The sequence below is a fragment of the Ovis aries genome, chromosome 3 (assembly GCF_016772045.2).
Source record: "Ovis aries strain OAR_USU_Benz2616 breed Rambouillet chromosome 3, ARS-UI_Ramb_v3.0, whole genome shotgun sequence".
Lineage (NCBI taxonomy): Eukaryota > Metazoa > Chordata > Mammalia > Artiodactyla > Bovidae > Ovis > Ovis aries.
In genome coordinates this window covers 170,591,533-170,616,928 of record NC_056056.1, presented here as the reverse complement: position 1 = coordinate 170,616,928, position 25,396 = coordinate 170,591,533, and the positions used below count along the sequence as shown (strand labels likewise).

The window sequence follows — 25,396 nt, the reverse complement described above, 5'->3', positions numbered from 1 at the left end:
CATGGAACTATGAGATATGTAAAGAAAAATGAAGAGGAATTGGTGATTGGCAAGATAGAGATATTAAAATAGGGGTTGGGGGTTCCAGAGACAAGGGCTCTGGGCTGAGGGACCTGGGACCCATGCTGCCCTTGGCGAGAGGCAGGGAGCTTGCAAGGGAGAAGAGTTTTAGGAAGGAAGCTGGTAAATCTGACTTGGACCGTGTTGAGCTTAAGCTCCTAATGCTAACTTCTATTTCAAAGCAAACTCTATTCTTTGTTTTGAAAGATACTTCTGTTTTTTGCAGGGAGCACTTGGGGGTCTGCTGGCTGGATTTGCCGTTTCTCTGTGGGTCGGAATTGGAGCTCAGCTTTATCCCCCACTTCCTGAGAGAATGATGCCATTAAGACTTGAAACCTATGGCTGTAACAGCACATACAATGGAACAAATTGGATGACAACCACAGAAATGCCATTTTCTACCAGTGCTTCTCAAGTACATAACATTGAAAGGTAATGAATTGAGCTTTGTAATGTCATATTTAAAAAAAAATGAATGTGACAGATAGAAAACCTCTGTTGCTCTTTGTCTTGCCTGCAGTGCTGTGATTTTGCCTAATTCTGAAATAAGGACAGTGCATGTGGCTTTCTGGCTATTATATTTTGTTCAGAAATAGCAAAAAAAAAAAAGCCATATTTCTTAATTTCAATAAAAAACTTCCGCTTCACCTACAGATGCAGAGAAGACTTGAATAGTAACAAAAACTTCTACTATGGGTAAATGCTGACAAATATTAGTTCCACTTGAATGAAAAGTTGTCTTTGTCCACTGAAAAACCTTTAAAATGAAAAGCAAAGTTATAAAAGACACATTGCATATATAGCCTTTGAAGTATAACTTTTACCAACTAGAAGCTGCAATTCATTGAAATACATTGGATAATTGCTATTCGTTCAGTTTTAAATATTCCAAATCTTTAGAGCATTGGCAATGAGTTGCAGCTGTGATCTTCCTGTTAGAGTTTTCAGTTATGCAGTACATTTTTGAGCTTCTGGCTACTGATGTCATCTGATTTAATGAAATAATGTAGACTTTTGGTTGGAGAAAGAAATGGCAACCCACTCCAGTATTTTTCCCTGGGAAATTCCATGGACAGAGGAGCCTGGTGGGCTATAGTCCATGGAATCACAGAGAGTCAGATATGACTGAGCGAGTTTCACTTAGTGACTAAACAGCAACAGACCTTTTGGTACATCCCTGTTACACTGTACAGTGGATGTGAGAGCGAGACTACCCTTAGTGGGTATATACGTCTTCAGTTTTAGAGCGCAAAACCCATGGATGCATTCAAGGAATGCAAAGATGAAGGCACTTCCCCTAAAGTATTGCCCCAGTTCCAGCTTGCCTAGAATGAAGCCACTGGAGAATCATTTCTTTTGAGACAAGACATGGCATCTCCCTCTTAAAATGGGACGCACTCCTGGGAGAAGGAATGTGACCATACATACAAACATCATTGGTGATTCAGAGGGAATTCAGCTATGAGAATACTTGTGTGGGAGTCAGCGCTGGTAATCTGCATGGGTAAAGAGAAAAGGTAGTTCTAGGGCCTGAGGCATGTGTGGGGGAAGGTTTGACTAGATGGGGATGCTATGGAGATCAGGGCACAGAAATACAGGGAATATTCTGGATAAGAATGAATGCATTTATGGGGTGGAGCTCAGGAAGTCATTAGAGAGAAGGGAGAAGTGATGAATTAGTTAAGGGAGAAGTGATTAAGGGTAAATTGGAGGATGTTGAAGTTGTACTTTTCATTTCACAATTTTTCTTAGTGTTTGTCCTGATTATGTAGATGTATCTTTTAATTTAAAGGCAGATTCGTTATTTGGATTTCCAAAACACATAAATTAGCTGAGGTTTACCAGGTGCCTGGTACCATAAATAATCACTGTTCTATGTTAGCTTACTTATAAAATAGCTCAGCTAATAAATCAGAATTTTTTGAGCATGAACTAAGCACCCACAAGAATGATTATAAGCAAAGCTGAAATGTAGATTAGCACAGACTTCAGGGATGTACTAATACTTGAAGAATGCAGAAGTTGGCTAGAAGAGAAGGTCTGGAAAGTTATTCTTGTCACAGAAAATGACCCAAATGGAAGTTGGACAAGGGAATAAACAAGTAACACACTGTGAAAAGTAGTATTCACAGTCTATCATGACAACCAGAAGGAGGAGGAGCCTAATGATTCCTGAGTGAAAGATTCTTTTTAGAGGAGTGTAACATGGGTGAAATAATCCGGTGAACAAGATCAGGCGGGGGAAAAAAGGAAGGAGAAATGTATGTTGCAGAATGGAGGCAACATATGCAAATCAGGAAGGCCTGAAGCCACATGGTGTCTTAGGACATCATGCACAGTTCAGGATGACTAGAGTCCGGGGGAGTGAACACACAGCTAAAGGTGAAGTAGGATGCTCTTGTTGCCTAGATACTAGGTTTCAATTACTCAGATTCAGTTTTTACTTTTTAAGTTCCTAATGCTTGATGGGTAGTCAAGTTTTAGTCAAGTATTGCATTTCCCTTATGATTAATGAAGTTTATACCTTTTTACATGTCTATTGGGCATTTGTGTGAGATGGCTGGATGTCATCACTGACTCGATGGACGTGAGTCTGAGTGAACTCCAGGAGTTGGTGATGGACAGGGAGGCCTGGCATGCTGCGATTCATGAGGTCGCAAAGAGTTGGACACGACTGAGTGACTGAACTGAACTGAATTGGGCATTTGTATAGCTACTCTTGTGAACTTCTGTGACTTTATTGAAATCTTTGGTCCATTTAAAACTGAGTTCTCTGTTTTTATTTATTTAAGTTTTCTTGATATATTTTAGATAAAAGATAAGTTTTGAAAATATTTTTCTCCCACTCTGTAGCTTACCGTTTTACTCTCTTAGTGATGATTTTTAGTGGTCAGAATTTATTAATTTTAATTGAGTTCAATTTATCAGTCTCTTCGTATATGGCTAGTCTTTTGTGAGTCCCATTTAAGAAATCTTTGCCTACCTTGAGGTCATAAAGATATTCCTCTAATTTTTTTTTTATTTGAAAGCTTTCTTGTGCACCATTTCCATTTGTGAATTGTAATTCACTTTGGAATTGTTTTCAAGTGATCAAGATTCTTTTTTTTTTCCCCCGTATGGATATTCTATTAGCCAAAAACCATTTATTGAAAATATCGTCTTTTTGCACCATTTTGCCATGCAGTGGCAACTGTGACATAAACCCAATGACTATTTTTTGTGGGTCAGTTTTTCGATTTTCTATTCTGTTCTATTTTGTCTGTCTTTGGCCCAATATATCACATTATCTTCTCTGTGTTTCCCTTCTTTCTGGGATATTGACCCCTTAAGTTCTAATTGCCATGATCTCTCTGAGGTCTACAGAAACCTGCCTTGTAGCATCTCCAAGTTTTCAAATATTACTTTTGGCTGGATGGTGGGTCTATCAAAGCTGAATGTGGAATCCTAGAGCAGTTGTTTTAGAAGCAGATCAGGTCATGTCACTTCTCCATGATATGTGGAAAAATACTTAGAATACTACAATGTGCCTTCCAGGTCTATCCATATTGCTGGAAATATAAGTGAAATCAGTCAGACAAACACAAATACCGTATGATACCTCTTATATGTGGAATCTAAAAAATACAACAAAATAATGAAGATAACAAAAAAGCATAGAAGTGGGGAGGGGCAATATAGGGGCAAAGGATTAAAAACTATCAGGTATAAAATAAGCTACAAGGGCATGTTATACAACATAGTGAGTATAGCCAATATTTTATGATAACTGTAAATGGAATATAACCTTAAAAAATTGTGAATCACTATATTTTACACCTAAAATGCCCAGCTGGATGAATCACAAGCTGGAATCAAGATTGCCAGGAGATATCATTTAAAAGTGGACATTTAATTTCCAAAATTCATGGAATTTTTAAAGTATCTTTGACATTAATTTCTCATTTTGATATTAATATCTCATTTAAATGCTTTCTTCTCTACAATCAAAATGGGAATTATTATGTTTATTAATTTGTTTACTTAATCATTACATATCTCTTTTAGAATGTAAACCTCCTGAGGGCAGGAACCCCCTTGTCCACCTTTTCAATGGCAGACTTGTCAATGACAAGAATAGTGCCTGGGACACAAAGCAGAGTTGAATGAATAACATGAACAGAATGAATAAACATGGACATTAGTATTATAATAAACATTATTGGTGTTATGAGATCAAGGTTCAGTTCAGTTCAGTCGCTCAGTCGTGTCTGACTCTTTGCGACTCCATGAATAGCAGCATGCCACACCTCCCTGTCCATCACCAACTCCCAGAGTTCACTCAAACTCATGTCCATCGAGTTGGTGATGCCATCCAGCCATCTCATCCTCTGTTGTCCCCTTCTCCTCCTGCCCCCAATCCCTCCCAGCATCAGAGTCTTTTCCAATGAGTCAACTCTTCGAGTGAGGTGGCCAAAGTACTGGAGTTTCAGCCTCAGCATCACTCCTTCCAATGAACACCCAGGACTGATCTCCTTTAGGATGGACTGATTGGATCTCCTTGCAGTCCAAGGGACTCACAAGAGTCTTCTCCAACACCACAGTTCAAAAGCATCAATTCTTCAGCACTCAGCTTTCTTCACAATCCAACTCTCACATCCATACATGACCACTGGAAAAACTATAGCCTTGACTAGACGGACCTTTGTTGGCAAAAGTAATGTCTCTGCTTTTGAATATGCTATCTAGGTTGGTCATAACTTTCCTTCCAAGGAGTAAGCGTCTTTTAATTTCATGACTGCAATCACCATCTGCAGTGATTTTGGAGCCCCCAAAATTAAAGTCTGACACCGTTTCCACTGTTTCCCCATCTATTTGCCATGAAGTGATAGGACCAGATGCCATGATCTTTGTTTTCTGAATGTTGAACTTTAAGCCAACTTGTTCACTCTCCTCTTTCACTTTCATCAAGAGGCTTTTAGCTCCTCTTCACTTTCTGCCATAAGGGTGGTGTCATCTGCATATCTGAGGTTATTGATATTTTTCCTGGCAATCTTGATTCCAGCCTGTGCTTCTTCCAGCCCAGCATTTCTCATGATGTACTCTTCATATAAGTTAAATAAGCAGGATGACAATATACAGCCTTGACATACTCCTTTCCCAATTTACAACCAGTCTGTTGTTCCATGTCCAGTTCTAACTGTTGCTTCCTGACCTGCATATAGGTTTCTCAAGAGGCAGGTAGTCTGATATTTCCATCTCTCTCAGAATTTTCCACAGTTTATTGTGATCCACACAGTCAAAGGTTCAGTTCAGTTCAGTTGTGCAGTCGTGTCCGACTCTTTGCGACCCCATGAATTGCAGCATGCCAGGCCTCCCTGTCCATGACCAGCTCCCGGAGTTCACTCAGACTCAAAGGTTAGGTCACACTTAATTTCTGATCCAATAAGGTAAAATTGGGACAGCAAATTTGGACATTAGAAACATGATTAAGTATTATATTCTGACTTTACCATGAGGCTTATTGATACATACTCTTAGTTACTGGTAGCATGCATAAAACCTTACAGTTATGCTTTTGTTCTTTCTTAGGACTCCACTGATGGATAACTGGTATTCTCTATCATATCTATACTTCAGCACTGTTGGAACTTTGGTAACATTATTTGTGGGAATGCTTATCAGTGTATCAACAGGTAACATTAATATTGCTCTATTTAGTATTATCACTGCTCTATTTAGTATTGCTGTATTTACCACTGTATTAGTTTTTACTATATCTGTTTTATAGCTATTTATGTTATTATACTATATAAAATAGTAAAATACTATTAGTTCAATTATTTGTTCCATTTTACTCATGGGAAATTTTAGGGCCTAGTCTTGAAAACAGAAAACCTATCTCAATTTGAATCTGTTATGCCATTTACCAGCTGCATGAACTTATAACTCTAAGTCTGTATAGCTGCTCCATAGCTACTCTGAGCCTTAGCTATCTTACGTATAAGATGAGGGTAATAGCAATTGACCTGCCTATCTCACAGGTTGCTGTCAGATAAAAATAAAATGCTTGTGTGTAGCTATTACAATGCTAGGAGTTTTATACATACCATTATAATAGCCCTGTGCCATGATATTCTCATTGTCCTGCACCAGCTCTTGGTAAACTGGAAAGAAGATATGTGTACATGTAAGGAGTAGTCTTTATATCTAATTATGGTCTTTATATCTAAACATAGTGTGAAGGCTTTTTTCAGATGTCTGTAAGCTTAAAAAAATACATTTTAAATAAAATCAAACCAATAATACACATGGTATACGCTGCTCTCTGGGACTGCCTTAGAACCATTATCCTGGGACTCCATTTTGCCCTCATTCTGTGAATTCCCTTGTCTCCTTCCTGTGCTGGATGCTCCGCTGCCTGGATCGCATTTCTCCTAATTCTTGTTTACTCCCTTAACTGAATGGAGTATATGCTATAGCATGTTCTTGAGAAAAGGTGGACAAGAGATCTTGGAAACATTGCATATCTGCTTGATAATTGTTGATAATGTGAGTAGAGGATCCTATGTTGAGAGTAGCTTTGTTGTTCCTGGAGCCTGTCTTACTTTTCTTCGACTTGTTTCGTTGCTGTTCAGAATAGCAGTGCCCTGTCGTGCACTGGCTGTTTACATGTGACCCATTTCACAATGACTGTCCTGCCCTAAACCCTCAGGAGGGTCTGAAGACCTATATCCTTCAGTTCCAGGGAACTTTCCTACATGATTTCTTTTATAATTTCCTGCCATTTTCGATTTTCTCTTTCTGGAAACTCCTGTTAGTCAAATGTTTTAAACTTGGACAGCCCCTCTGATTTTCTTATCTCTTCTCTCTATTTTCCATCTCTATGTCTTTTAGGTCTACTACACGGGGTATTTTTATAAATACTTTTCCAATAATGTTCAAAGGAGCGTGCTGATCCAGTTTTGAGAGTAGTCTGTAAGGAAAGGAGGGTGGGTAGAGGCTATTGCACTTATCCAGGTGAGCAGTCGTGGTGGTTTGGAGCTGAGCAGTAGTGTGGAGTTGGGGAGAAAAGCTGGGCTCCCTAATTTCCTATGTTCCCTCACATGTACACATCCAGAGCAGCCAAACAAGGGGCAGAAAGCTCCATTGCTTTATCAAATGTGTTATAATCAGTTAGAAATCCCATACTTCATCCAAGTATGTATGATGTCTGCTTTATGCTACAAATCTACCAGCATGGTGTCCACTTTGTAGAATTCTACCACTTCTCATTGATTTTTTTGCATCTGGATAGCACTGTCTTTGATACTTCTTTGGTACTTGCATTTATAATTAAAATTATATTAATAATGACAATATAACAGATTGTTATATTAACATTATATACTTGTCATTATTATAGACATTACAATCTGTAATTATTGTAAGTTTATAATATAGTTTGTAGATATCTGTTACCTCGCAAACAGTTGTTTAAACCATTCTCTTTCTTTTCAAAAAGAACTATGCTATTCTCCTAAGCAAAATTCCCAGCATGGCACGTTTACTCTCTTATCTGTTGTGATATATTTTAAGACAGATTTTAAACTTTTCTCACCAGTAACCCAACCATTCAGATCTGGAACAAACATCTTTTACTATTTGACTTTTGGTCTTTTTCAACTCATTTTTTTCTTTAAAAAATGGGAGTGTCATAATACTCTCTTTGCTCCTCCCCCCTGCTAAATGTTTTGATTCTGATAACCATATTGGTTTTCATTTGAATAGTTTATCCAACAATTCACAGTTCCCTATATTTCTTCATACATTCATAGCCACCAGATTAAAGAAGGGAAACTCTGCTGTCTGAAGCAGAGGTAGATGGTTTGACATTTTATTGATAGAACATGAAGAATGCTTTTAAACCAGTTTTCCTACCAGTATTGGGCCAGATGACTCTTCCCTAGCTAATACTGGATGAGGCAGTTGGCTTACATTCAAGAGCCATCTCATTTATCTTTAAACACTAGACTCATATTGATCCCAGTGAGAGGCTTGCAGAATCTGGGACTGACTGAAGGAAGAAAAAGGGTGGGCTGAGTCTCCAGCACTATTTAAAAGACTCTTTGTATTTTGTAAGTGCATAAAAGTGCATGTGCTCAAGTTAAATGTGTGTATGATGGTCCATCACTGGGTAGTTACAGATATCTTTTTAATGATGTAAATAATGTCTGTTTTCCAGGAGGAAGAAAACAAAACATAGACTGCAGATTCCTACTAACCAAAGAGGACTTTTTATCTAATTTTGACATTTTTAAGAAAGTGAGTTGGCTTTCTTTTTCCTTAAATTCTTAAGACTGCTTTTATCACCAGTATAGAATACTTGTTAGTCCTCAGATTTTCCTTGGAACTCTGATGGACAAGGAAGGTATTTGCCTTCCTCTTTAAAATGATTTATTTCTGTTGTTTATCTCTGCTTCAGTAGACTGTGAATAAGATTTAGAGAAAGAAAAGTAGTAGCGATAATTATTGAGTTGAATGAACAGTTTCTTTTTTCTAATCATCATGTTAACATTTTCTTTTAGAAGAAGCAAGTTTTAGGCTATAAATCTCATCCAGTAGAAGATGGTGGAACTGATAATCCTGCCTTCAACCATTTTGAACTGAATGGCACAGATCAAAGCAGCAAGATCAATGGAACTCGTTTGTGAAGCAGCTGTGACGCTAAATGATCTTAAGCAGTGTGCCAGTTTTATGTCTTCTAAAATACTTGAATCAGGTTTTAGATTTTTTTTTTTTTGGTCTATAATGAGTACTTTGGAGGGAACTTTGGGGGATCATTTTATTTAAGCAAAGCCCTGACTTTTTTTTTTTTTTAACTTTCTACACTTATTAACTGATGCAACTCTGGAGGTAAAATTTCAGCATCAGCATTTCCCTATAACTCTCTTTTATTTCAGTGAAGCTGTAGTTGTGAAAGTTGTGACTAATATGTGCTGAAAAGCTAATACATACATATAACATGTACTTGATGGTTAAAAGAATATTCTTATATTAGGGCATCATTAAAAATATTTCCCATGCATTTGGTGCTAGCATGTTTTAGAGTTTGCTGAAATCGTAATTGATATTGAAAAAGACCTTTCTCCCTCCACTCTGTTTTTAGGGAGCAATGAAATAATGGGTCTATGCTAACTAAATCTTTGCTTCTCATCAACCCCTATCAGCCCAGGGCTCTTGCTCAGGAGGGTGGTAATCAAGAAGCATCCTGTTTGGGACAGAACATAGGCCCAATAATCAAGGCCTTCTTGGTACTACACATCTATTCTTAGGCCTTTTTGATTGTTATCTATAGTTCCTGGCCACTGGCTGCTTATATTGCCTTTCTAAAACTCTGCTTCTTATCTGGATTCCAATTTTCTGACCCATTGACTTTGGTTTTGTTATGCATTTCATGCTTGCTTGCCTTCCTATTCATAATTTCCCATTCACTCTATTGCCTTGTGCTTGCATATGTCTTAAGACACCCAGTGTGAATCCTGTTACCCCAGATCCTGGTTCACTGCATCCCAGCCTATAAATATAAACTCCCTCCCATGAGCCTTAAAATGACCAGAGTACTGTCAACTAGGTACTTATAGATTTGGTGGTCTAAGAACATACACAGAATTAAAAATGATTAAGCTCCATGGAATTAGAAGATTCCACTGAATACTATTAAGCTGCATTTTTGAAAGTCAACTAACATGCAATCATTTAAATTTAAAGGTACATACGCTTAGACATGGGTTGCCACCTGGCTCAGTAGTAAAGAATATGCCTGCAAGGCAGGAGATGCGGGTTTGATGCCTGAGTCTGGAAGATTCCCTGGAAAAGGAAACGGCAACACACTCTAGTATTCTTGCCTGGAGAATCCCATGGACTGAGGAGCCTGATGGACTAGAGTCCAGTTCAGTTCAGTTGTTCAGTCGTGTCTGACTCTTTGTGACCCATGGACTGCAACACGCCAGGCTTCCCTGTCCATCACCAACTCCTGGAGTTTACTCAAACTCATGTCCATTGAGTCAGTGATGCCATCCAACCATCTCATCCTCTGTTATCCCCTTCTCCTCTGGTCTTCAATCTTTCCCAGCATCAGCGTCTTTTCAAATGAGTCAGCTCTTTGCATCAGGCGGCCAAAGTATTGGAGTTTCAGCTTCAGCATCAGTCCTTCCAATGAATATTCAGGACTGATTTCCTTTAGAATGGACTGGTTGGATCTCCTTGTTGTCCAAGGGACTTTCAAGAGTCTTCTTCAACAACACAGTTCAAAAACATCAATTCGACATTCTAACAAGTATACTATCATGTAAGAATTGAATCGCCAGTCTATGTCTGACGCAGGATGCAGCATGCTTGGGGCTGGTGCATGGGGATGACCCAGAGAGATGTTATGGGGAGGGAGGTGGGAGGGGGTTCATGTTTGGGAACGCATGTAAGAATTAAAGATTTTAAAATTTAAAAACTAAAAAACTAAACAAACAAACAAACAAACAAAAACATTAATTCTTCAGCGCTCAGCTTTCTTTATGGTCCAACTCTCACATCCATACATGACTACTGGAAAAACCATAGCTTTGACTAGATAGACCTTTGTTGGCAAAGTAATATCTCTGCTTTTTAATATGCTGTCTTGGTTGGTCATAACTCTTCTTCCAAGGAGTAAGCGTGTTTTAATTTCGTGGCTGCAGTCACCATCTGCAGTGATTTTGGAGCCCCTCAAAATAAAGTCTGTCACTGTTTTCCCATCTGTTTGCCATGAAGTGATTGGGACCAGATGCCATTGGGTCGCAAAAAGCCAGACATGACTGAAGTGACTGAATGTGCGTGCTTAGACATGGAGAAGGAAATGGCAAAACACTCCAGTATTCTTGCCTGGAAAATCCCATGGACAGAGTCTGACAGGCTACAGTCCATGGGATTTCAAATAGTCAGATGACTTAGTGACTAAACAACAATGCTTAGACATACTGAATTCCAGTATATCCACCTGGTTGAAAAGCTAAATTACATAGACAAATATTATTATTTTTCTTTAGTGTTCTGGAATTACTGAATATATGCTATGTTCCATGTTTTAAAATTTCAAGTAGCAATCTCAAAGTTTATTTTGTTTCTTTTGCTACGATTCTAGCTAAGACTTTGGTTATGGGCTTTCATCAATAGCTTACTTTTTTCCTATAGTTCACACATTAGATACTGTTTAGAAGGATTTTTTTTTTTTTAGCTTCACACTGTTTTAAAATAATAATGTGTGAAATATTTAGGTACATTAAAATATTTTATAATTAGATAATTTTGCTTATTTTTTGATACTTAGGTGACTATGCTGTGTACATTTAGAGGTTGCCAATTAAAAACATTAATAAATTAAAAAAATAGGAAATAACAATCTAAAACAAAGAGATTTATACATTTAAATTAATGATACATTCATATATTTTATATAAGTAAAGTTGTTACTTTTAATCAACATGTTTGTAAGCATATATCAAACTTTGTAAACCTTTCTGTAATTTTTTAATGAGTAGAAAGATATAATCTTGTTTCATGTGAGTGTGATTTGAACTATTGTTATTTATATAATAATTCTAAATGCACATATGTATAGACTGCTTTAATTTAGGAAATAAAAATTAAATTATTTAAATAATTTTTTCTTATCTGACTGCCAAGGAGTTATGCAATATACTTTTTTTATTCTTAATGAGAGAGATACTACTTCGATTCTTGTCTACTTTGTTTTAACAAAATATGTCTTTGTGACATTAGGAATTGTAGATATTTTACTTTTATAAATGTGAGAGAACCAGATGGAATTCTTAAGAAATAAAAGTAATATTACTATTAAGTATTAAACATTATTTATCTTGTCTAAATCTTTGAGTTAAACCAAATGAAGGTAAAATGTTAATATAATATGAATTTTTAAAAATCAAGTGTTCTTAATTGTTTTGAATCATAAAAGTGCTAATGGGAGCAAAAAGCCATGTAAGTTGCCTTTTTTTTTTTTTTTTGCCACTAACAAGTTGTATTACCTTGAATTTATCCTTAATCTCTAATGATGGAACTTAACACTAAACACATACCTACCTCACAAAAATATGTATGAGTATCAGATCATTTGGCACTTTAATAACTCAAATAGTGTGCTTAAAATTTCAATTGAAATTGATTGGAAATCAAAAGTTGAGACAAAGGTTATTGCTAGTTTTGAAAAAAGTTAAGCTGTTAATAATTTTCAGTGTAATGATGTGGTGATAGTTCCTTTCTCTAAAAGATATCTACCATAGAAATATTGAAATATAGGTAGGAATCAAAATGCTACAGGCCAATCACATTCACTCCATAGAGAAAAGAAAATTTTATATGTAGGATGTAAAACAGGATACATGTATATTCATCTATTTAGTTGCTTACGTATTCATTTCCCTCTAAACCAGTGGTTCTCCATGGGGCAACTTTACATCTCAGGTGACATTTGGAAAGAATCAGGATATATTTTTGGTTGTCACAGCTGGTGAGGAGGTGCTACTGGCATCTAGTGGATAGAATTCAGAGATGCTGCTGAATGTTCTATGATGCACAGAGCCGCCATCTCCTCCACAGCAAAAGATGATCCTGCCTCAGATAGCAATAGTGTTGAGTTCAAGAAATCCTCCCCTGGAGGCTAACGTCGAAATCTTTATTATCCTGAAGTCACACACCTTGGTTATGTTCCTTTAGGAAATGGCCTTGACTTATCTGATTATTCTCATCTACAGGTGAGGATAAAGTATTCTAGCATATGGAATATTATGAGGCAGAATAATAACCATATGTTTTTCACAGCATTTTGAAAATATTAAGGCCTGTAGAATTGTGAATAAATATGAAAACAACTCTTAAAAGAGTTTCATTTTGCAACATGGTTTTCAATATTAACATGCACTAGGAAAGGGAAATATTAATATACGAATATGAAAGTTTCATAACTTTGTTTTATTTATGATAACTCCAGAAAGTATAGAAAATGAGTGTCTGTCCACAATGTAGGTAACATGGGACAGGGATGTGGTTGAGATGGAGGAAGTAGCTTTTGTATTGATCCTTATAGGAAATTTTGAGTTTCATCCAATAATGATTGTTGATACAGAGTCAACTAGCTGCACGACGCTTTAGTTACTGAAAATTTGCTGTATAATTTAATAACTGTAAAATTCACTTTCACACTTAAGTTACATGCCCATTGTTTGTAAAAAAAAAAACTTGAGGAGGTTGAACATTATAATGTAAAAACATGATGGCATTTCTGATATTTCAACTTGATGATTAAACTCTACAGGTGTCTGCAGGTGTCTGTTCTTAGGGACTAAATGTCAAATTGAATATAATTAATGTTATCAGCCTTTATGGAAAGTTATTTCCACCCTACCACACAAAGGACTCTTCCTATGTACTATGTGTAGGTTATAAATGTGTAAGCAAATAAACATGTAGTACTTTTGTCACTGGAAGAATACTTTATATTTTAAGCAATTAAGACTGTATGTGAAAATAGACAGTAGCATATTTAATACTGGAAATTTCTTGGCTGTTCTCCCTTTTAATCTCCCCCCATCTCCCATTTTCTCTATTCCGTAACTCTTAACTCCTATTAGATGAATGGTGTCACTTTTTCTCTCATCCCTTATTTCTTCTAATCTAGTTCATAACTTCTGTATTTTCATATTTTTATAGTCACAGAATTGGACAACTAAAATCTTAGAACATTTTAATCACCCAGAAGGATCAGTCCATCCCCATTTTCTCCCAACACTGTTAGCCTTAAGTGATCATTAATCTCCTTTTGGTCTCCACAGAGTTTCCTATTCTGGAAATTTCATATAAATGAAATCACATGAAAATTTAAAAACCACAGTATGTCTTTTGTGACCACAGTGGCCTTTTGTGACCACAGTGGTCTTTTGTGACTGGCTTCTTTCACATAGCATAATTTTCAAGGTTAATGCATGTTGTATACATCAGTACTTCATTCATTTTTATGGTCTAACAATATTCCATTGTATGGCTATATCACATTTTATTTACTCACATATTAGTTGATAAACATTTGTGTTGCTTCTACTTTTAGGCTATTATGAATAACACTAATCTGAATGCTGTGTGCAAGATTTTGTGTGGATGCGTGTTTTCATTTGTCTTAAGTATATACTAGCAGGAGAACTCCTGGGTCATATGGTAACCCTATACTTAACCATTTGAGGGACAACTAGACTCTTTTCAGAGTGGTTGTGTCATTTTACATTTCTATCAGTAATGCGTGAGGGTTCCAATTTCTCCATATCCTGATGAACAGCTGTTAACTATATGTTTGATTATAGCTATAGTATCTTGCGATTTTGATTTGCAGTTTCCCTGATAGCTAACGATATTGAGAATCTTTTTCTGTTTATTGGCCATTTGTACATCTTCTGTGGAGACCTGTCTATTGAGATCTTTTGCTCATTTTCCAGTGGCTTATATATCTTTTTATTATTGAATTATAAGAGTTCCTTGCACATTCAAGATGCAAGTTTCTTATCAGATAAAATTTACATTTTCTTCCACTCTGTGGGCTCGGGGAGAGTTTTCTTGTAATTCAAAGTCTCTTGATTACAGAGTATAATGACAAGATCTAAACATATCTCAAGTTTTGAAGTGAAGAACATAAATCCTCCTATTCACATACTTAGAGTAGGACACATGATATTTCAGTAAATAAGGAAAAGTACACTGCAGTTTAAAATAGGGCCAGCTGTGGAGGTAGACAGAGAACCGGTAGGAGAGAGGTGAAGGAGACGGACAGACAAGCAATAGGAGAAAGATAAATACATAGATTTGTCTTCCTGCTAAAGTCATGCATGGGTGGAAGTCAGGATACCCAGGCAAAGACAAAACTGAAAAAAATGGTATGAGAGAGTGATGGAGACTTCCTAGGTGGCGTTAGTGGTAAAGAACCTGTCTGCCAATGCAGGAAACCTAAGATACAAGGGTTTGATCCCTGAGTCGGGAAGATCCCTGGAGGAGGGCATGGTAGCCACTCCAGTATTCTTGCTTGGAGAATTCCATGGACAGAATAGCCTGATGGGCTACAGCCCATGGGGTCGCAAAGAGCTGGACATGACTGAAGCAATTTAGCATGAACAGAGAGGTAAGAGGCTGGCTCAAGGAGGCCGTCTGCAGGGGAAGTGATCAAGTAAAGAAGATATTCAGAAAACTTAACCAATGATCTTCTCCACTCCCTGGAGCATTTGATTGACTACTTGCCTCTTCTTTCACATTCAAATAATTAAGCGTTTGGTGTTTTTAGCTTAGAAAAAAGATGCTTCCACAAATACCAGAGGAAAAAAAATAAATTTCTTCATGACTTTTGAGTCAAAAATCTAACCTCTTGGTTGACAGAGTCAAAATATCTTGGAAGGTAACAGCTAACTTCTCAAACCCCTAGAATAGAAATGGATTTCTGATGCTGGGAGGGTTTAGAGGAAGCCATGAGAGTCAATATATTAATGAGTCTCTGAGGAAGGACCTGTGTCCTGCTTTATGTAGTGAGCACTGAAGTGGTCACAGCAAACTGCCATAGGTTTGTGGGATTTGAGAAAAACAGCAAAACTTGTGCCCCATCTGCTGGTTAGAACTTAGAGTCATAGGACCCCAGTGATTACATAGCTGAGCTGTGTAAATTACCCCAATAATTACACAGGTCAGGCATATGACCTTGGGGTGTTAGAGAGACTCTACAGTGGTTTGTAACCACGAAGCAGAAATGACTGCATAAAGTGTCTAGGTGACTAGGACTTTAGCCTAACAATTTCCTACAACATGCACACCTAGGGTAGTGTAAGAACAGGACGGACGAAAAGAAGGAAACCAATAGGGGAATTAGGCTCAAACACCTGAGACCTACTGAGACTGACAATCAAGTATTTTTTGGTCTCTGAACAGAATAGAAATATTATAAGCTTAAATTAAAAAAACGAAAAACCTAGGCAGATAGGGGAGTGAGGATGGAAGGAAGTAATATTCTCTTTTCTTTTAATACCAAGTAGTCAACAATGCATGCATGCATGCTGTGCTCAGTTGTGTCTGACTGACTCCCACCAGGGTCCTCTGTCAATGGAAATTTCCAGGCAAGACTGCTGGAGCAGTTGCCATTTCCTACTCCAAGGGATCTCTCCACCCAGTGATAGAACCCGAGTCTCTTGTGTCTCCTGCATTGGCAGGCAGATTCTTTACCACTACATCCACCTTGGAAGCTCAATCAATGCAATAGCTAAAAATTGATTTCAACCTCTTAAAGCTTTTCATGAGCTCTTTTCTTAAACTTGGTCATCTTTGTTCACTGCTGTATTCTTAGCGTCTAAAACACTTTGGCCCAATAAATGCTGTTGAATGAATGAATCTATAAAATCACTGCCTGTTGGGGTTTTCATCCACTTGTTTGTTTTTAAATGAGCGTCACAGGTTTGCTTTCCTGGGATGCAGAATCTGAGATGGAGTTTGGTGCGCTTAACGTTTATTAAGAAGCGCCTTTGGGAGCCACACCTGGGCCGGTGGCGGGGAGGGGCGTGGTCTTGGACCATGTGATCTCTTCTATAAGTCCATCCCGAAGAGCTGAGAGCAAGGCTGCAGCAGCAGCTTGCAATGGCTGGCGCGAGACGTCCTTCAGTGCAGGGGATCTCGGCTTGTGTTACGGTGTCCACTCACAAGGTAACTGCATTTTAGAGACGTTAAATCATTTGTCCAAGGTCATACAGCTTGGATATGAAGTTTAGTTATGTCTGACGCCCATTCAAAGCCCATGATCTTGATATTTTACTTATTGTATACGTTGATGTAAGCTCACTCTTAAATTGGTGAGCGCTGGGAGTTGGAGTTGGGAGGATTTATTCTCAGGCTTCTGAGATACAAAGTGCCAGTCAAGGTGGCAGACCTTTGAATGGTCCTGACTCAATCTTTTAACAGTGGTCCCCAACGTTTTTGGATCGTGGGACCCGTTTTGTGGAAGACATGTTTTCCACAGACTGGTGTTGGGGGTGGGGGATGGTTTGGGGATGATTCAAGCACATCACATTTATTGTGTGTTTTATTTCTATCATGATTACATCAGCTTCACCTCAGATTATCAGGCATTAGATCCCCCGGGTTGGGTACCCCTGCTTTAAGAAACCCCAGTTGCTCTGCTCAGCAAGAAAACTGTAGTGACAGTGTTTTGTATTGAATGATATGATTAACAACTACTACAGTTTGAAGTTGCTACCTGTCTGCCTTTCCATCAGGGTGATACTCTCGAAAACATTATATGGTCATATAAAACTGAAAAGTTTAGCTTGCATTGTATATTCTAATTTTGGCAAAATATTGAGTAGATCAATGGTTTTAAGTATGGGTTCCCAGCCAAGAGTATTGACACCACCTGGTACTTGTGTCAATTGAAATTCACGGGCCTTCCTTGAAACTCCTGAATTCAAAACCAAGGTGGGCGGGTTCAGGTGATTCTATTGCAAGCTAGAGTTAGTTTGAGAAGTACTGGAACAGATGGTACTGATAATTAGTAGGGAAAACAAGCTGGATTTGTAATTAGCAAATAAGCTGTATATAACTGATTCCTTTTTAAATGGTTTGGATATTTCCTCTGTTCACTGGATTTGCTTTCATGTTGGATCTCAGCCCTCCTAAATAGTCACAACATCCTAATGAGTGAGGTCTGAATTAATGAAAGTTAAAGATGACCTTTAGTCTTTTTTCCCGGGGCGGGGCGGGGGGGCTGTCTCTTTATATCTTTTGGGTCCAGAATTTGCCCCAGCTGCATGCGTGTGGTTATGTTTAGTCCCACACAGTTTTTTTGCATTCTGTTGCTCAAGGAGAGGTGTATCCAGGTGTAAGCATTACAGCATAGCAGCAAAGGATCCCAGGTCACAAGCCTGTTTCAAAGCCAGAGAGTCTGTGTGCGATCTGGGGAAACTAGCTGGACTTGAGTGGGCTTAAATTTTTCATGGATTGTGTGAAGTTGAGGTTTTACACTTAGCTCTTTCATGTTGAAATTTACTTACAGGAAAATGAGTTAACACTGCATCCTGTAAACACTAAACACTTGACTGTAGGCATCATACACTGTTAGGTGCTGGAGAAAGTGAAGATGGGGTTCTTTTTTTTATCACTTACAAGCTATCTGAGGATATAAGACAGATTTTCATGCACTGATGGAGGAATAAAACATTGGAAAGAGTCCGAATGAGCAAGGCATATTCTCCAGCAGGAGGCTTCTGGGGGGAAGGAATCCCAGTGGACAGGACGAGATGAGAGGCACACTTAAAAGTTGAAGTCCAAGCTAGACCTTAAAACTAGAGATGATAGGAAAAGGCAAAGAGGAAAGGAAATATGTTTTTCCAGGGTGTATGGTGCCTGAAAAAAGGTATAAGTAATGCTTTGGGAAGAGTGAGGAAATCTGCTTTTCTCAGGGAGTTGAGATCTTGGCTAGCAGAGAGGTTGGTACTAAGATAAAGAAACATTGTACAGGTAAAGGGGCTGGTTTGAAGGAACAGAATGTAGAATTAGGACTTTTACCAGATCTTCTCTTTGAATCCAAGAGGGTCTGCTGGCCTGGTAGGTGTATTTGCTATATTCTTAATCTGCCTCTACCATACACTAGTGCTTCCCTAGTGGCTCAGATGGTAAAGAATCCACCTGCAATGCAGGAGACCGGGTTCGATCCCTGGGTTGGGATGATCCCTTGGAGAAGGGAATGGCAACACACTCCAGCATTCTTGCCTGGGAGAATTGCATGGACAGAGGAGTGGGGTTGCAAAGAGTCGGAGGTGACTGAGCAACTAATTCTTCCACCATGCATGAGACAATATAATGTAATAAATAGTAATAGAGTAATAAATCATCAAAAGAAGGATAAATTTCAGTTTCCTTTAGTTAAGAACCTGTGGAAAGTATTTTTATAGAACAGTTATATAGAAATTTATTTCTAGAGAGATTTCCATTTAAAAATATCAGCTAAAATAAAATTTAGTCAGTTCCAAGATTAATGCCCACTGTTAACTATTAATGGATAACTTTATATCCACACAGTCTAGATTTTAATGAAGATTATAGTGTTGAAGTTGTGTATTTCCAATATTCTAGTCTTATGAGGACTCAGAAGATTATATATATTAGAAACTCCTCAAGTTACGGCATACTCATTATACGTGATATTTAAAATTATTCTCCACCAACATTGGGAAACAGAATTCATCAGAAATATATGCTAGTCTTTTGTTGGCTATACTGTTTCTGCATACATTCATCCAATAAACACTTGATTTTTTTTTCTTTTCCCAGTTTTATTGAGATATAATTAGCATACTGTGCTGTGTAAGTTTAAGATGTACAGCATAATGATTTGACTACATGTATTGTAAAATGATTATCGATATAGGCTAACATTCATTATTTCATGTAAATATAAAAGAAGAAAAAAAAGTTTTTTTCCCTTGTGAGACTTCTTGGGATCTATTTTGAAACATGCCATTCAGCAGTGTTAACTATAGCCATCGTGTTGTGCAGTATATCCCTGACAGTAATACTTATTTAACTTTTCTTGAGCTATGATTGACATATACATTGGCTTCATGTATGCCACGTAATACTTAGATATTTCTATATATTACATTGATATATAGTGTGTATTAGTAAGTGATGTGTATATTAATAAATGATTAATATGCCTGGTTAAGATCTATCACAGTTATCAGTTTATTTTCTTTTGATGAGAACTTTATGATCTATTCTCTTAAAAAATATACAGAACAGTATTATTAGGTGTAGTCACCATGCTGTACAATATATGTCCATGAATTAATTATTTATAACTAGATGTTTGTGACTTTTGAGTAAGTACTCTTGCCTGGAAAATCCCATGGACGGAGGAGTGCTGTAGGCTACAGTCCGTGGGGTCGCAAAGAGTCGGACACAACTGAGCGACGTCACTTTCACTTTCCCATATCACCTATTCCCTGCCCCCACCCCTGGCTGCCACCAGTTTGTTCTCTGTATATGTATTCTGTTTAGTCACTAAGTCCTGTCTGACTGATTTCTACCCTTTGGACTATAGCGCACCAAGATCCCCTGTGCATGGAATTCCCTAGGCAGGAATACTGGAGTGGGCTGTCATTCCCTACTCCGGAGTCTCTTGCCGACCCAGGGATTGAATCTGTGTGTCCTACATTGGTAGGTGGATTGTTTACTGATGAGCCACCAGGGAAGCCCGTGTGTCTTCTGAGCACCTTGTAATTGGCTGCCTATGTGTTAGTCCCTGGGACGAGTGAGTCTGAGCATGTGAGCCCTCTCAGAGTCATTTATCAGTTTGCTATGCTCTTTTTTTTTAAAGTTGGTGTTTTTTTTTTTTAAACTATTTTTGGCTCCACTGGGTCTTTGCCGCCTGCATACAGGCTTTCTCTAGTTGTGGCGAGCACGGGCTACTCCTTTGTTGCAGAGCACAGGCTCCTAGGGCACTTGGGCTTCAGCAGTTGTGGAATAGGCTCATCTTCCCGAGAAATGTGGGATTCTCCAGGACGAGGGATTGAACCCTTGTCCCCTGCACCAGCAGGCAGACTCCAAACCAGTGGACCACTAGGGAAGTTCTGCTATGCTCTTAAGGATGTGAGTCCTGTTGGTTTTGAAAGCAGGATATTTCATCCCTCAGGTGCAGGTCTTAAAAGTTGTGGTACCTGATGTGGGGTTGAGACTCTTTCCTTTTCAGGGAGAAGGTCCTGGTTTTGAATTCTGATTATAGATTGTCACACTGGGGATGGGTGAGATTGCATCTCAGCCTCCTCTACCCACTTTGTGGGGTTTTTCTTCTTCTTTTTCCTATGTGTAGGAGTTGCTCACCTAGTTTTAGGTTTTGTTGTTGTTTTTTCCAGAAGAAATTGTTCCATATTTAGCTGTAGTTTTGGTGTGTCTGTTGGAAGAGATGGACTTCCCTGGTGGCTCAGATGGTAAAGCCTCTGTCTACAATGCGGGAGACGCGTATTCGAGGCCTGGGTTGGGAAGATCCCCTGGAGAAGGAAATGGCAATTCACTCCAGTACTATTGCCTAGAAAATCCCATGGAAAGAGGAACCTGAAAGGCTGCAGTCTATGGGGTCACAAAGAGTCAGACACAACTGAGTGACTTCACATTGGAGGAGATGAGTTCAGGGACCTCCTACATTACAATCTTGAACCAGCCATACTGCTATAATTTTATAATATAGCTTGAAATCAGGAAATGTGATGCCCCTCTCTATGTTCTTTTTTGTTAGGACTTCTTTGCCTATTCAGGGTCTTTTGTGGTTCCACATAAATGTTAAGATTGTTTTTTCTACTTCTGTAAAAAAAATGCCATTAATGTCTTGACAGGGATTGCATTAAATCTATAAATGGCTTAGCTGATTTTTAAAAATAGTCATCATTGCTTTCTGTAGTTGTGTGAGTGGGGACTACTCTAGTTGCCATGTTCAGGCTTCTCATCACGGTGGCTTCTCGTTGTGGAACAGGGGGTTTAGGGGCAAAGGCCTCAGTAGTTGTAGCATGTGATCTTCGTTGCCTTGAGCTTGTGGAATCTTCCTGGACCAGGGATAGAACCTGTGTCCCCTGCACTGATTCTTAGGCAGATTCTTAGCCGCTGGAGTTCCTTTAAATATGGACATTTAAACAATATGAAATTTTCTAGTCCTTGAACAAGGATTCCATTTATTTGTGTTGCCTTTGGTTTCTTTCATCAATATCTTCTAATTTTCAGTGTGGAGGTTTTTCACCTCTTTAGTTAAATTTATTTTTAAGTATCTTATTTTTCTTGCCACTTTAAGTGGCATTGTTTTATTTCCTTTTCAGATAATCTGTATAGTGTATAGAAAAACTTTGGGTTTTGTATGTTAATTTTTTGTCAAGCACCTTGACTGAATTCAGTGATTAGATATAACAGTTTTTTTTTTTTTTTGGTGAAGTCTTCAAGATTTCTGTATATTAAATCATGTCATCTGTAAATAGAGACCATTTTACTTCTTCCTTTCCAATTTTGATGCCATTTATTTATTTATTTTCTTGCTATTTGCTCTAGCTGGGACTTCCAGTACTATGTTGAATGGGATTGGAAATAACAGGCACCCTTGTCTTTCCCTGATCTCAGAGGAAAAGCTTTTAACTTTTCATCATTAAGTATGATGTTAGCTGTGGCCTTGTCGTATATGAACTTTATTATATTGATACATAAATCTGTTTATAATTTGTTGAATGGATGTTGAATTTTGTTAAGCGCTTTTTATGTATCTATTAAGATGATCATATAATTATTTCTTTCTATTAATATGATGTATCCCATTTATTGATTTGTGTAAGTTGAACCATCCTTGTAGTTCAAAGATAAATCCTACTTGATCATGGTGAATCGTCCTTTTATTGTGCTGAATTTGGTTTGAAACTATTTTCTTGAAGACTTTTGTAATTATATTCATCAGGTACATTGTCCTATAGTTTTATTTTCTTTTAGTGTCCTCATCTGGCTTTGACATTGGGTCCATGCTGGCTTCCTAAAATGAGTGTTCTCTACTCTTTGACTTTTGGGAAATGTTTAATAAAGATTGGCATTAATTCTTACTTAACTGTCTAGTAAAATTCACCAGTGAGGCCATCTGGTCCTAGAATTTTCTTCATCAGGAGACTTTTGATTACTAATTTAGTCTCTTTACTATTCGGTCTGTTCACATTTTCTGTCTCTTCCTAGAAGTCTTGATAGGTTGCATGTTTCTAGGAATTTTTCCATTTTTTTCTAGGTTGTCTAATTTGTTGGCATATAGCTGTTCACGGTAGTCTCTTATGATCTTTGTATTTTTGTAGTACCAGTTGTAATGTCTCATTTTCAATTATGATTTTGTTGACGTTTCCTATTTTTTCTTTGATTAACATTTTCTCAATTTTGTCTTTCAAAGAGTCAGCTCTTTAGTTTGTTACTCTTTTATGTTGCTCTCCTGTTCTATATTTTATTTCTACTCTAATCTTATTTCCTTCCTTCCGTCAGTTTTGGGCTCAGTTTGGTCTTCTCTAGTTCCTGTAGGCATAGAGTTAGGTTGTTTTAAGGTTTTTCTTCTTTACTAATCTAGGCATTTATTTCTGTAGTCTTTCCTCTTAGAAATGCTTTTGCTGAATCATATAAGTTTTGGTATACTGTTTCCATTTCAAGATATTTTTATTATTTTCCATTTAATTTCTTCTTTGATTCCTTGATTATTCATGAGAGTGTTGTTTAATTTCCCTGTATTTGTGATGTTTTCACTTTCCTATTACTGATTTCTAGTTTCATCTCACTGTGATCAAAAAAGATACTTGGTATGATTTCAATCTCTTTGAACTTGGAAAGATTTGTTTTGTGACCTAAAATAATGATATACATAGAATATGTTCACATGCACTTGAGAAGAATGAGCATTGCTGTTTTCAGACAGAGTATTCTGTGTGCTGTTAGTTTGGACTGTAGTATTGTTCAAACCTCTTGGTTCCTTATTGACTGTCTGGATGATCTGTCTTATTGAGAGTGGGGTATTAAAGTCCCCAACTATAATTATGTTGCTGTTTATATTTCTTCTTTCAGCTCTGTTTTTGGTTTACATTTTTAAATGCTCTGATATTGGGTACAAATATTTATGATCGTTAAATCTTCTTGATAGGTTAGCCCTTTTTTTTTTATTATGAATGATTTTTGCCTCACAACCATTTTTAATTTAAAATATATATTTTCTCTGATAGAGCGACCCTATTTTTTAACCCTTAATTTGCTAAAATCTTTTTCCATATCTTCAATCTCAATTTCTGTGTGTATGTGTGTCTTTAAGGCTAAATGAGTCTCTTTATCGTGGTGTGAATGTGATTACTATAGGCTCTTCCTTTGTGGTTATCATGAGGTTTGAATATAAAATTTAAAAATTTTATCACCCTATTTTGAATTGATAATGATTTAATTTTGATAGCACTCCTAAACTTTATATTTTTACTTTGCCCCTCACATTTTAGGCTATTGATGTTACAGTTTATGTGTTTTTTATGTTTTGTATCAAATAACAGATTATTGTGGTCATTTTCTTTTTTTCTTTCTTTTTACTACATTTGTTTTTTAATTTTTAAACTAGAGTTGCAGATAAATTATGGACCACCATTACTATATTATAGAATCTTTCTTTGACTTTATATTTAACATTATCAGTGAGTTTAATGCTACTTTCTTATGTTTTTATAATGCTGATTAGTGTCCACATAAAGAACTCCCTTTAGTGTTTTTTTTGGGGGGTTTTGTTTTAGACTTTAAAAGAGTTTATTTTGACTTGACCCACTTATATTTCTCAGAATGGGAATATATACATTATTTACCAATAAATGCTTAATGCTTTAAATTTACGATTATTTACAGAAACTTGGAAATCATTCTAGTTAAATGAGGAAAAAGTACAATTTTTCTGTTCTTATAATTCAAAATATATTTAAAATAACATTTCTGCAGCAGCCAAAACTTTTAACCAAAAATTCAGAACCTCAATCTCTTAAGCTTAACAAAATGGCTACATTCCAATTTAATTATCTTGGTTATTAACATAGGAAAAAACTATGGTGGCTCTAAAGTAAGGCAGATCAGCAACTGGTACAGTGTTCTTTCTGGGTACTCAAAGCTGTCTTTATTATTTTTACTTTGTTTGTTTAAGCACAGACAATTGCTCTAACTTTAAAGAACGTTTAAATGAACTTTTGACATTTAATATTGGTGATGTTTGCTAACATTTAAGAATTTTAGTAATGAGACTCAGGAAATGACCACAATTAAAATTATCTTAAAGGACTTACTGATACACCAAGCAATTTAATAGTGTTTTTGAATTACATGTGGTTTTTTTCATAAATATAGCACCTTATTAAATACCTGGTAAACCACTTTGCCATCACGGTAAGGGTTGGGAGACTAAGTTCCAAAGGGAATTTTTAATTTGCTTAATCAACATTAGGAATGCAAATTGTTGGTTTCCACACTCTAAGGAGATGCTTATCTACATGGGAACCATCTTTTTAAGACATAGTATGCTCTAAAGTCCACAAAGTAGATTAACATTGAAATAGACTCCTGCTTTACAAATAGTCTAGTAAATGTGCCTGTAAAACTAAAAAAAATTTCCAAATGATTGGAAGAAATATGGTTATTTTATCTCCTTACCCCAGGTATTTCTGATAAAAAGATACAAAATGAAGTCCAATCTTAATTTGTAAAGTTTTGATGTAAAAGGTAATGTATTGAAATCCAGTAAAGT

The 25,396-nt window shown here is 37.0% G+C and overlaps 1 protein-coding gene across 3 annotated transcripts in view; it reads left to right on the top strand.

Annotated features, from left to right (window-relative positions):
- SLC5A8 (solute carrier family 5 member 8) overlaps positions 1-12,043 on the top strand; it is a 71,414-nt gene extending 59,371 nt beyond the window's left edge. For 2 of the 3 annotated variants that reach the window (XM_042247137.2, XM_004006660.5), the window contains 4 exons: positions 287-492; positions 5,629-5,732; positions 8,261-8,340; positions 8,604-12,043. In XM_042247137.2, coding sequence (XP_042103071.1) covers positions 287-492; positions 5,629-5,732; positions 8,261-8,340; positions 8,604-8,729 — 516 coding nt within the window. In that variant the 3' untranslated portion in view covers positions 8,730-12,043. The remainder of the gene's footprint in view (positions 1-286; positions 493-5,628; positions 5,733-8,260; positions 8,341-8,603) is intronic. The other variant, XR_006059373.2, reaches the window with a different exon arrangement.
- Positions 12,044-25,396: the final 13,353 nt, after the last annotated feature.